Source organism: Marmota monax, unplaced genomic scaffold, assembly GCF_021218885.2.
Source record: "Marmota monax isolate L192 unplaced genomic scaffold, Marmota_monax_Labrador192_F-V1.1 WCK01_AAM20220418_F8-fsc00019, whole genome shotgun sequence".
Lineage (NCBI taxonomy): Eukaryota > Metazoa > Chordata > Mammalia > Rodentia > Sciuridae > Marmota > Marmota monax.
Genome location: NW_026695242.1, coordinates 8018150 through 8030750, shown reverse-complemented (window position 1 = coordinate 8030750; position 12601 = coordinate 8018150). Strand labels below are relative to the sequence as shown.

Genomic DNA, 12601 nt, shown 5'->3' with positions numbered 1-12601 from the left:
GACATGGTAGCAATTCAACAATGGTAATGGCCGTTCTCAGGGGGCCTGTAGGTTCCCTGACCTCTGGGCTAAGCACCCACAGCACTGTGTGCACTGGCCCCAGGCAGGACAGAGCACCTTCCTCAGGCCACCCCAGGTCTCTGCCCTTCAGGTCTCCAGACAGAAGAACCGGGTCAGCCCCATGGAGGCAGCAGCGGTGCCTGGGCTCTAGGTGGGAGGGGGATTCAGCGCAGCCCTCCCCCCTCTGAACCAACCCCCCAGCACACAGCCGCTGCGGCGAGGAGAGTGCACTGCCCTCTGGCAGGGAGGCCAGGGTTTTATTTAGTAGACTTTTTATGGTAGGAAAGCCGGGGCTGCTGTTGAGGTGCAGGGTCTGAACCTGGGGGGCTGCGCTTGAACCGGAAAGACAGGGTCTTCTGACTCATCTGGAGGCCCCTCTGCGCTCTGCCTTGGGCCGGGGCGCCTTCTCCTCTGTGTCCTCTCACGAGTACACCCGGAGGACTCGGGCTTTTCCCACGTAATCTGGGGGACGGGGAGAGAGAGCAGCAGGAGAGAACGTGGAGGGGCCGGACCTCCCGAGCAGCTGCCTCTTCCGGAAAGGGCCTCAGTTGACTGCATGGGCACATATAGGGAGGGAGGCCCGGGTCGGGCCCATCCTCCGCTCTTGGCTGTGCTGGGACCTGGGACTCTAAGCCTCGCCACCTCCCTCTCTTCTTTCAACATCCAGGTAACATTGTCGATTGAGTGCTTGCTGTATGCCACACTATTCCAGGCACTCAAGGCCAAGGTTCATGGAGGTTGAGTGTCCCCCTGTCTCCCCTCTAGCCCACCCATCCCCTCCCTTGGTCTCAAGCACCAGGATGGTGTGGCAGCCCCCGCCCTTATTTCTCTCACCCCCTCCTCTTGTCTCCCACGGTCTACCCCCCTTCAAGGCAGTCAGAGGGACACACCCCACCCTGTCTATAACCCTCCAGTGCACCCCATGCCCTCTTTGTGACACCACACACCTGTGGTCTGACAGGCCAGCCCTGCCTGCCTGGGTCCTATTACCTCTTGCCACTGTCACCCATCCATAGGCCCCAGCCACCCTGGCCTGCTTGCTCCCCCACCTATACACCAGGTCGGGGCTGGGTTCTGCTAGTGGCTCTTCGTGGAGCTGAGCAGGGCTGGGTCCTGCCTGTGGTGCAGCTCAGGGAACCCTCCCATCCCCAGTCCTCCCCACCCGCTGCATCCACCCTACAGCGAGCACCTTCTCAGGTGTCTGTACTCCTCACTAAGGTGCAAGCCCAGGGTGCAGGAATTCTTCCCCATTGGCTCCCCAGAGCCCAGCACATAGTAGGTGCTCAATAAATATATATTAAATGAATGGGTGAAATGAGCAGCTTCCCTGGGCAGGGACCCGTCTCCACGCTGCCTTGACTGCCCTGAGGAATCCAGCCAGACTCAGCCTCAGTGAGCCCCCAGAACGCCTTGCTGCATGGAATCTCACCTGGGTTTCCGGTTTTCAGTACCCGTGATGTTCTCATTGTCTTCAGAAATTGACTATAAACATAAACAAAGGAGAGGCTAGGGAGGCCAGGCCCCAGAGGGGGTGGGTGTCGGGGAGGTGGGTGACACAGGTGCACTGAGCCTCGTGCTCTGGAGAGAGGGAAACTGCGTCTCCTGGAGGGCTGGGAGTGGACTGTCCGTGGCTGGCCCAGGCGGCCTGCCTGCCTCCCCCAAGCAGGACTCAGGTGATGTCATCCCATGCCTGCTGTGGCCACTGGGAACCATGCCCTCCTATCCCTGAAGTTGTGGGATGGTGCCACAGCAGGTGGCCCCTGGCTCAGCCCCTGGCGTCCTCCTGCGGACAGGAGAACACAGCCTTCCATTGGAGTGAGGAACAGAGCTCCCTCCTGAGCTCCGAGCCTGCGGAGAGCTCCCTGTTTCATGTGGCGCTTGACGCAGTCCCAACCTCTTCGACAGACTGTCATTTCCCCACCGTGACTCCAGGGAGGGCAGAGAGAGGGTGAAACAGCCATTCATAGGGGTCGCTCGGCCAAGGTCACCGTGGGCCTCCCTTTCTCACTGTGGTGTTCCTCCCCTGGACACTCCACAAGGCAAAGCAAACCAAGTTCAGGGCCAGTGACAAAACCCAGGCCCGCGACAAGCCTCAGCCCTCTCTCTAGCGCTGTCTCCTGCCCAAGCCCACAAACCCGGGCTCCAGCCATCCCAAGCTTCACCTCCGGGGAAATCTATGCATTCCCGGAAGTGCATGCATTCTTGACATCCATGCCATCACCCGGGCTCCTCCCTCTCCCTGAGATGGCCTTTCCCCATCCTTTGATTTGCTCATTCAAATGCCATTAGTGTTCCTAGTCTCTGCCAAAAATACTTGGGTGATTATTAAAAATACAGCCTCCCATTCCTCAGAAAACTAGGAATGGAACCACCATTTGACCCACTTATGCTACTCCTTGACATAAAACAGCCTACTACAGGGACACAGCCATACCACTGTTTACAGCAGCTCAATTCACAATAGCTAAGCTATGGAACCAACCTAGGTGCCCTTCAACAGATGACTGGGTGAAGAAGTTGTGGCATATATATATATATATATACAACAAAATATTATTCAGCCTTAAAAAAGAATGAAATTATGGTATTTGCCAGTAAATGGATGGAACTGGAGATTATCATGCTAAGTAAAATAAGCCAATCCCCAAAAACCAAAGGCCGAATGTTCTTTCTGATGTGCAGGTGCTGATTCACAGTAAGGATGGAGGGAGGGAAGACTAGGAGTTCATTGGATCAGACAAAGGGAAACGAAAGGAAGGGGAATGGGAAAGACAGTAGAATGAATCAGACATCAATTTCCTTTGCTCATATATGAACACAAAACCAGTGAATCTCCATATCATGTATAACCTCAAGAATGGGAAGTTATGCTCATGTATGCATGATACATCAAAATACACTCTACTGTCGTGTATATATAAAAAGAACAACAATTTTTTTTTCAAATACAGCCTGCTTCCTTCACCCACATGCTGCTGTATTGGAATCTCCAAGGATCTGCTCTTTTCTCTTCTACAGAGCTGGAGATTGAACCTGGGCCTTGGTGTGGGCCAAACGTGCTGCCGCTGAGCTAGTACATTTTTAACAAGCTCCCTGGATGAATCTGGGTGCTGCTGGGCTCGTGGTCAGACAGGTCTGAGGCTGAATCCCAGCTCTCCTCTGCTGACTAGCCAGGTGACTTTGGGGCACATTATTCAAATGTTCCTAAGCCCATTTTCTCATTTGTAAAACAGAGGTGATACTGCCTCTGTGGGTTGTTGTTAAACTCAAGATGTGTAAGATGTCAGTAGCTTCAGGCAAATGTGCCCTCCACCTTGCTGGTCGCCTCCCTGAATGCAGACTCCAGCCACCTGCTTTGTGGGTCCTTCCCTAATTCCTGATTCATCCCTTTTTCCTCCAGCCACTGGGGACTGAAGTGTATGCCACTGCCCCCAGGCAGCCTTCAGAGCTCTAGACTAGAAGGGTCACCTAAATACCTCCTAGATACCCCAACCTTTGCAGCTTCCAATTAACTTATTCTTTCCAAGCCAGCCCCAAGTCAATACACATCAGCATTAATACACCCAGTCAGCTGCTCCAGTAAAATTCTGAACATTTACTTTATCCTGCCCGCCCTGCCTTGGGACCCATTCCTCCCCCTACACAGCAGGCAGCGGAGTCTAGGCTGACTGGACCTCCAGGCAGCTGGGCTACAATCGCAGGGTCCCTCCTGGGGGAGGGGCTCTTGCTCCAGGACGGTCACCGTCAGCCCAGGTGCTGGCCAACGCCAAGCTCTCTGGGCCCTGCAGGCCTCACCCCGGAGGCCAGCTGCTGAGGCTGAGGAAGCAGTTCTGGGAACGGAAGGGCAGGTGTGGGGCCCACCTGGAGGGTGAGTGAGGCTTCTCTTGAGGTGCTTCTTGAATTTGCTGAGGCTGGTTCAAGAGTCTGTCTGCTGGAGGGGAGGCTGAGGGCTGAGGGAGAAGCTGAGACACCGCCCTCTGCAGGAGTGCCACAGCAAGTTCCTTCTCTGAAAGCACAGGGCAGGGCAGAGTCAGCCCCAGCCGCTTCCTGTCCCCGACGGGTGTCTAGCGGCAAGGTCAAGGGCAGCGTTCTGTAACCATCCCACGTTCTGCCCACGGGTCCCTGCAGAGGAGGCCCCCACCTCTCCCGCCTTGGGAAGCACTTAGTCCTTCCACGTCTGTCTCTGCCTTGATCCCCGCTCCATCCTGCCCAGCCCCCTCCTTGGCCACCATCCTTCCTCCCCTGAGGGTCCTCCTCCTCCTCCTTCACTCTCCCACCCAGGAAGTCTCACAGCTCTCTCCAGTCCTCACCTTCCCCCTGAGAGGCGCCCTCCGTCCACTGTCCCAATCTGTATCTGGAGTGTATTTGTACTCTCTTGTGAGTGCACGAGTATTCTTGTATTTGCGTGTGTGTGTGTGTGTGTGTGTGTTTCCCACTGTGATGTGTGTGTGAAGCACTATGTCTGCTAAGTGTGATCTTTGAATGTTTCCCTCCTTGCTTAGCCCTGGGGTCAGCTGAAGGAGGGGGTCAACTCCAAGGTGGCCATAGGAAACCTGCTGTGTCGCAGGGAGGAGGGGATGGCCACTTTGGAGCTGCAGAAAAGTGGAGGGAAGGCCGTGGGGCGGGAGTTCAGGGACATCTGAGTCCTGCAGAGCTCAAGAAGAAGGGCAGGGCCTTGGCAGTGTCCACTCAGGCAGGGGGCCCTGTGGCCAGGTCCTCACCCGTGGGGGTGGCATACAGCAGCCAGTACTGGACGGCACTCAGTGAATCCGTCTGAAGGATCTGACAAAGGAGCTCCAGGATCTGTAGGCAGAGGACGGGCCTGGCTCAGGCCCAGCCAGGAGTGCGGGCAGGTGTGGACTTGGGGCACCAAGGGCTCCTCCCCCTGCAGTGGGCTCCCAGAGCCACAAGCTTGGTTAAACTGGTCCCAAACCAGCAAGAGGTTGTTGTCTGCCTCTTATGGAGAACTTCCTCTCACAACGCCATGGATTCCTTTTTTTCCAAACCTAGGGCCTCACACATGCTAGGCAAGTGCTCTACCACTGAGTCACCCCCTAGTCCCCTGGAGGGAGATTCTTAACCTCCTCACTGGACAGGGAAGGACTCCAAGGCCTGGAGAGAGGAAGACCCCTGGCAGGGAGTCTGGCGGAGGGAAGCCTCACACATCAGCTCCTTGGACACCTCATTCCCACAGCCTCGTTGGGCTGGCTGTACCCCAGGGTCCCTCCCTGGGAAGGCACAGGCAGAGCTGGCCAGTCACCTCCTCAGAGACGCACTGAGTCCCACAAGCCCGGGTCCGTTATCTGGGAATTCCGGGTACCCCAGAGGCCATCCCACCCCGGAGCTCTCAGTGCCTGAAGGTGATATCAAAGTGGTGGGGAGTTGGCGGTGGGCAGCCTGAGGGTCAGGGCAGGCTGGTTCTGCAAGCTGCTCAGCGTGGGACTCCTTCCTGCAGGTCAGTGGGCACCCAGGGCTCATCCCCGCATCCTCAGCCTCTGGCATCTTTGCCACTTCGGGGCCCGTTTTCCCCTGCGCTCGCCAGCCAGGTAGCATCAGGAGAAGCTCCACCTCGGCCTCGGATGAGACCCAGGTGCTTCCTCGGCCGAGCGGTTTACGGTGGAAGTGGCTATGGCGGACTGGAGTTTGGGCCCATGGAGGGAGATGGAGCCCCTGGAGTCCTAGGAAACGTGGGTTCCCTCAGTAGTTGGCGGGCAGTCTTCCTGGGGCCTCTCAGACCCAGGGGTCTGTCTTGTCCTTGGCAGAATGGGAAATGAGCTGGACCTCTCCCCAGGCCTCTGCCTGCTTTGGGGTGCCCACCCTCACCCTCAAGACCCACCTGTGTGTGACCCACCCTGATCTGCCCCGGGGCCCTTCTCCGTGCTCCGCATCCAACTTACCTGCCCTGTGCCCCCTCCCCACAGGACCTGAGAACCTAACTCCAGGCGCCGTGGGGCCGCCCTGCGGTGGAGAAAGTGCTGGTTCTAGTACGGGCTATGCTGCTCCTTCTTTGGGGACCTGGGCCACAGAACACCACCTGGCAAGGCCTCAGCAGCCACTTCCCCCCATCTGTGGAATGGGGATCCCCGGCCCTGTCTGCTCCGTCCACGGTGCTAGAAGGCTCCAAAGGCCCGGCCTGCCTGAGTACACTGGTGGCAGGAAGGTGACGAGATGCTACAGTCTGACCTTTCCTGGAAGACATAGGTCAGCGTCCAGGGACCTGCAGTGTGCTGACCCACTGGATGAGGCAAGGACTCATCTCAGCTGTGATGGTAAACTTAGCGTGGAGAAGGGGGCTCTGAGCAGGCTAAACCCCTCTCAGGGGGGTCTGCAGCCTGCGAGACTCAGCCTCCAGGGTGATCTGCCAGTGCCCCAGGCAGGACCTCCACCTGCAGGGGTCTCAGTCCTCCACCCCTGCAGCAGCCTTCATGAACAGCCTAAGGCACCTTCCGTGGGAATGTGAGCCTGCGCCCAGTTTGGATGCATCATGTAACCAAGGCCCAGAAGAGGGAAGGACTTACACAGAATGGGACAGGGTCCTCTAGAGGCAGAGGGCCCTGGAGCCCAGGCTGCTGACTCCCAGGGTGGGGGTTTTCCTGACAGTTGCTGGAGTGGGCATTCCCAGGACAGGCCATGCCCTAAAGCAGTCTGGAAGAGTGGTAGCCTGGGGACAGGGACTTCGACAGTCTCTGACCCCAGAGTGGGGCTCACCAGCAGCTCCTGGTTCTGCAAGACAGAGGTCTGGACTCCTCTATCTCTGCTGGAAAGGTGGCTCCGCTGGCCCTGCTGGGAGCCATGGCGATTGAGAGCTTGGGCGGAGGCCGGGATGAGCCTACCCGTCTCCGCTGAGTATCTTGCTCCCTGCTCCCTCGAAGGCTCCTCTTTCTGCTGGGACAAAAGTGACAGAGACTCCAGGAGCCAGTGAGAGGGTAGGGAGAGGACAGAGGGGACAAGATGGGGAGGCCAGTTCACACTTCTTGGGTGCTACCTGCCTCCTCAAATTCCAGTGTCACAGCATTGCTGGGGACCCAGGATGCCAGCTAGGCCACGCCCACCCTGTCGTAGGCCCATCTTTGAGTATCCCAGGCTCAGCCCCAGTGAGCCCTTCACCACAGGGCTCAACCTTGCAAAGCCTTTCTTCCCGGAAACGCAGTATCTAAGATTGGCAGCTGGGACACCCGAGTGGCTCTGCTTCTTCCTCTCAGGCCGGACCTCCTGGCTGCCCCTCCTCTCAGCCCATCAGAGATTGGAACACAGCACCCTGCATCAAGGACCCTCTGCCCGCCTCCATTCATAGCTCAGATACCTCCAGTCAGGCCCCTCAGCTTGCCCCTCTCTATGTCTCGGACAGTCAGGCCTCTGGGCACAAGGCCCGGGGCCTCCTTCCCTTAAAATTTCAGCTAAGTCTTGTAGTATCCATCTCCCAGACAGCTCAGTTGCCCTGAGTGAGTGTGCTCAGAGTAGGAACCAGAAGCCAGGCCCCGGCCTTTCCACTCTGGTTGCCCAAGACAAGGGTCAGGGCCAGCCTCAGCTGCAAGAGTCCAAGCCTCTGCTGCAAGAGTCCAGGCCTGTCCTCGGACCACCTTCAGTTGCCTTTGAATTGTCTCTGCCATTTTATCAAACGTACCCATGAGGTCACCCCATCTGGTTTGAAGCCTTCCCATGATTCTCTGCTCCTCGTGAGGTCAGACCCTCCAAGCTGGGAAGTGAAGCGCTCCCCACATTCAAAGTCAGGCTCTTCCTCCCCTATCGCTGCCCACTCCTTCCCTGTCCTCCAGCTCCTGGTGTCTAGAGAGGTCCTGCAGCTGTCTGAGATTTTGCTCAGAAGGCCTCCCTGGGAAACGCCCACTTCTCTGGGAGCCCTGCTTGGGTTTCTCCAGGAGGTCTGTTCCCGCCCTCCTCTGACCCTCACCCCCCTCCTAGTGCTTGCGTTCTGGCCCCTTCTCCCAGGGCCTCCAGCCATGCTCTGAAGGAACTTCTGTACAAAGGCGCGGATTGACTTCCTGTCACCCTCGCCTGGCACTTTTGTTCCGCACCCACCTCTTTGTTGTTCTGCTCTGTCTCCTTGGTGAACATGGCCACCCTTGAAGTCAGCTCCTTCAGCTCCTTCTTCCAGGCCTCTGAGAGGAGGGGAGAAGATCCTGGGCCCCTGCTCCTCCCCTGTGGGGCCCAGGGCTGGGAGGTGGGGAAGGTTCTAGGTAGAAGAGTTCCCGGCTCCTTTCCAGGCTTCCCTGCCCAGTCTCAAGGGAGAGGGGGGGTAGGGTCCTGGAGGAGGAGCATTAGGAATTGCCCCACAGGTGGGAGGTGTGTGGTCACTTCACTTCTACAGGGGACTGATGTTGCTTGTCCTGCCTGCGGCATTGCTGGGAATTCCAGGGGACACTGGACCACTGCGTCTAGATACCTGGGGTCTGTCTAGCTGTGCCTCCTGGGGAACCTGAGGCCAGGACTGAGATTCGGGAGGTATGCTGAGCCAGTTATTAAGACCCCAAGCAACTCTGAGAGGGGTGGGCATAAAGCTCTGCAGCCAGCCCTCCAAGTCTGTCTGGCCAGCCCTTTCCCCAGACCCCCCCCCCCCCACTAACCTGACTCTCCCACCCCGCAGTAGCAGAGGAGGGAGAGCTTGGCAGGGGGAAGCCTGCCGAGTGCTGCTCTAGCACCCAGGTGGTTGGCTCGGATGGGCTGGGGCCTGTGCGTCTTTGAAATACTAAATATTTTAAATGTCATTCCTGTCTGTAGCTGTCAGTCACATGACTGTTGCCAGTAACAACTTGTCTTCTGCTTTTTATTATTCGTCAACCACCTCAAATCCAAGCAGGGGTGCCTCTCTGAGGACTAGGACCTGGGGCTGAGGTGGGGATATAGAGATGAGGCCCACCAAGAAAGTGGGGAAGCAGGGTCCTCCTGATGGACTCTGCTGACCTAAGAGCAGTGGCCCTTTCCTTCTCAGACATTCACCCAAGTGAGGCAGCCCTGGGGACAGGTGGGAGCCCCCAAGGAGAAGGGTGTGGCCCAAGTACTCACCATAAGAAAGCTGGGGGTTCCGATTGGACTGTGGGTCCCCAATGGGGACAGAGATGCTGGGTATCACCTTCAGACACTGGGATAAGATTGAGGAACGAGGCAAGGGGCTCGCAGACAGCTTGTTCCTGACGATACAGACAGGCCTCCCGGTGAAATCTGTGAAGGGTTAGAGGTTGTGGGATGGAGGGTCTGAGGGGACCCTGGGAACTCCGGGAGGCCAGAGAAAGGCTGTGGGGCAGGGAGAGCTCTGGCTCCATAGGTCGTCAGAGGCAGGAGGGCCCCTGCAACCCCCTGAACCAACAACCGCCTCAGCCACAGGACACTGAGAATCGGTGGGGGTCAGGGGAGACCTGCTCAGGGTCATGCAGTGAGTTGGGCAGAGGCGAGACAAGATCCCATCCTTCGTGGGACCCGGGTCCTGGGGTCCTTCTGGCTTCCTATGGCAGGGCAATGGATCCACAGGGAAAGAGATGGAGAGACCCTCTGGAGAGAACTTCTGCCTTATATCAGTCTGGAGATGGGGAGGGGTGGCTCATGGGTGGAGAACGTATCCACCTAGAGTCCGGGTGACTCTGACTTCAAACACCAGCTGTCCTCTCATGGCCGTCACATTGACACCTCCCTCTGATTTCAGTCAGCTTCCACCTGGATCAACCTCCACCTGTCGTCTGAACGCCACCTGGCATTTCACATCTCTCCTGCCCATGACCCACACCAGTTCCTCCCCACCCTCCCCAGGCCTCACTTCTTTGTTTATTTTTCTACTTTGTGAAGCCTTGGAGATTGAACCCAGGGGGCTACCACTGAGCTACCTCCCCGGCCCTTTTTATTTTTAAATTTTGAGCCAAGGTCTTGCCAAGTTACTGAGGCTGGCCTCCAACTCGCCATCCCAAAGATGCTGACAGGCTTACGCCACTGTGCCCAGAAAAATATCTCACTTCCTTCACTTCTGTACTCTGAGCGGTACGGAGATGCCATCTGATGCAGTGAGGTGGCTTAGTGGTGAACCCAGGGGCCTGCAAGGCCCACCTGATCTGGCCCTGCTGCCCTCTGATGTCATTTCATCTCCCTGTCCTTCCTCTGCTGTGGTCACAGTGGGGACGACTTCTCCTTGCTGTCCCTCGGGCACAACCAGGGTGTTCTGGCCTCGAGGTTCTATATGTGCTGATCCCTCCGCCTGGGGCAGGCTTGTCCCTGATACGCACACAGTCCCCACACTTCTTTCCTTTGGTTCCTGACTCAATGTCTGGTTATTGGCCTGGTCTTGCCTGACACCTTTTAAAAATGGCACTTGCCTCTGACCTGCTTCCGACCCTTTCCCCTCTAGGTGCCAGCTCCAGGGCAGCAGCCCCTGTGTCTGTTTTATCCTCAGGACCTCGAAAACGTCATCCTCTAGTTCATACCCAGTCAATGCTGGTGACAGGCAGGCAGGTGGCCGAGGGCCTGTGTTAGAGAGCAGTGAGGGAGCCCCATGGGGGGCCCCAGGGCTGCCTTTGGAGCCTGTCCTGCACGTCATCCTGGCTTGGTCACTGGCCAGGCCCCTGCTCTCTGGGCCTGGGCCTGGAAGTGGGCTGGACTGAATACTTCCTTTCCAGTCCTCGGGGTCAATTAGTGGTCTCCCCAGTCATCCCCCCACCCGCAGCCAGACCCAGTTGACCTGGCCCTACCTGGGACGTGGGTCACGTGATGGGGGTGGGGGTGGTGCCGGGAGAAGAAGGAGTGGTGGCTGAGCCGGCCAAAGCGGTAGGTGCCAGAGGGCATGGCCTTGGGGCTCCTCATCTTCTCTCGGGTCAGCTCCAGATCCACGATGCCTGGGACCACCGACTCTTTCTGTGGCCCACTGTCCCCTAGGCTCTGTGGCCAGTGCCTTGGCTTCTTCTCGAGGTTCAGCTCAGCCTTTGGACTGGAGGAGAGTGTTTAAAGAGAAATGAACAGCGCCTCCTCCTGGCAGCAGGGCCTACCCAAACCCAGCGCTCCGAGCTCATCCTAGAGCCCGCTCCCCAGACACTCAGAAATCAAACCTCTCCCCCCACCCACGGCATCCAGCTTAGCTCCCCCAGAGCCTTTCCCAATGGTGCAATCCAGTCCTGGGAAGCCTCTGTCTTCCTAAGATGCCTCCGCAGGGAACTAGGATCCATTTGAGAGAGCTCAGAGGAAATCTCTCAAGACCCCAGTTTTCTCCCAGAGATCAAATCTAAAACCAGAAAGAGAAGCCTCAGACCCACCCAGTTTTCCAGACAGCTGGGATAGAGCCGCAGGCCCCTTATGTACACCCACCGGGGCAGAGGGGCTGGCCCCAGCAAGGGCCTCTCCCCAAGCCAAACTGTTGGCAGCTCCAGAGAAGCCAACTCAGGCTGTCATCCTCCCCCAGGAGACGCAGAGCTGATGGGCACCTGTCAGGGCTGTGACACTGCAGGGAAGCCTCCCACAGGCTCTCACTGGACTCGGCTAAAGGCCAGCCTCTCAGGTCCCTGCACCCTGCCACTTCTGGAGGAGCCGGCTCTGCCCCAGAGGAAGAGGTCAAGGTCAGTTCAGCAAGGATCCAAAGCGGGCCACTCCCACCTGCCTGAAGTTGTCTGCATTTCCTTCTCCAGGTGTCCCTGGCTCAAGAAAATCCCTCTGGAGGCATGTAGGTGGACCCTGGATATGTTCAGCAAGTCTGGATGTCCTTGGACCCTCCGAGGACGTTGGTGTCTGGGCCCCTGCGTTTCCTGTTCCATTCTTGATTTGCTTCTATGGTATCTGAGAGTTGAAGAAATAAAGCAAACCTTCTCTGAAGGCCACAGTTAGCTGCTTCCTCTGTCCCAGAAGCCGCCTCCTGAAGTTCCCACATGCCAGTGATCAGTGCGCCTGCCTCTTGTTAATGTCTTCTCCCTGTCTGGTGGCAGCTGGGGCAGGGGTGTGGGGTGGGGTGCCTGCACCCTGTGTTCACTTAGCTGATGGCCTCGGAAGGCGAGGAGGGGCTGCCTCTCTTGGAGCCCCACTCTTGGAGTTTCCCCAGGGCAGCCTTGGTCATCCACCTGCCCTGCGCTGCCCCCACTCCTCAGTCTGCAGGTGACAATTCAGGGCTTTACCTCAGTGGCTGTTCATCCAGAGACCTCACCTCCGTGGCCATTGTAAGATTTCTAATGGGTAAGCCAGGCGTGCCAGATGGTTAACCGGAGCTCTCATGGACTAGCGGCAGGAGGGAGAAACAGAACAAAAGGGGTCAATATCTTGTGAAATTGAACCTTGACTTCTATATCACCCCGCCATTTCTTTCCCAGATAGGAGAGAAAATATTGCAGGTGTGCTGCGGCGACTATTCTTAAGAATATTTCTTACATTGTCTCAAATAGCAAAGACCCGCATCAACCCAAGGGTACAATGACAGGAGAGTGAACTAATATGCCTTGTTACCTTCAGACCAGGGAACATTCTGTTGCTATGGAAAATAAGAGAACCATGGCTACGCATGATGACATGAGCTTTTAAATATAATGCTAAGCCGGGTGCAGTGGCGCACACCTGTAATACCGGA

At 57.2% G+C, this 12601-nt stretch overlaps 1 protein-coding gene across 1 annotated transcript; it reads right to left on the bottom strand.

Annotated features, from left to right (window-relative positions):
• Positions 1-481: 481 nt before the first annotated feature.
• On the bottom strand, positions 482-12196 carry Tbata (thymus, brain and testes associated). The gene is made up of 9 exons (XM_046419590.1): positions 12156-12196; positions 10749-10984; positions 9082-9237; positions 8098-8177; positions 6769-6945; positions 4782-4863; positions 3856-4066; positions 1490-1542; positions 482-522 (listed from the first exon to the last, which is right to left on the bottom strand). Exons 1-9 carry the CDS (start codon positions 12194-12196, stop codon positions 482-484), a joined length of 1077 nt encoding a protein of 358 aa, XP_046275546.1.
• Positions 12197-12601: the final 405 nt, after the last annotated feature.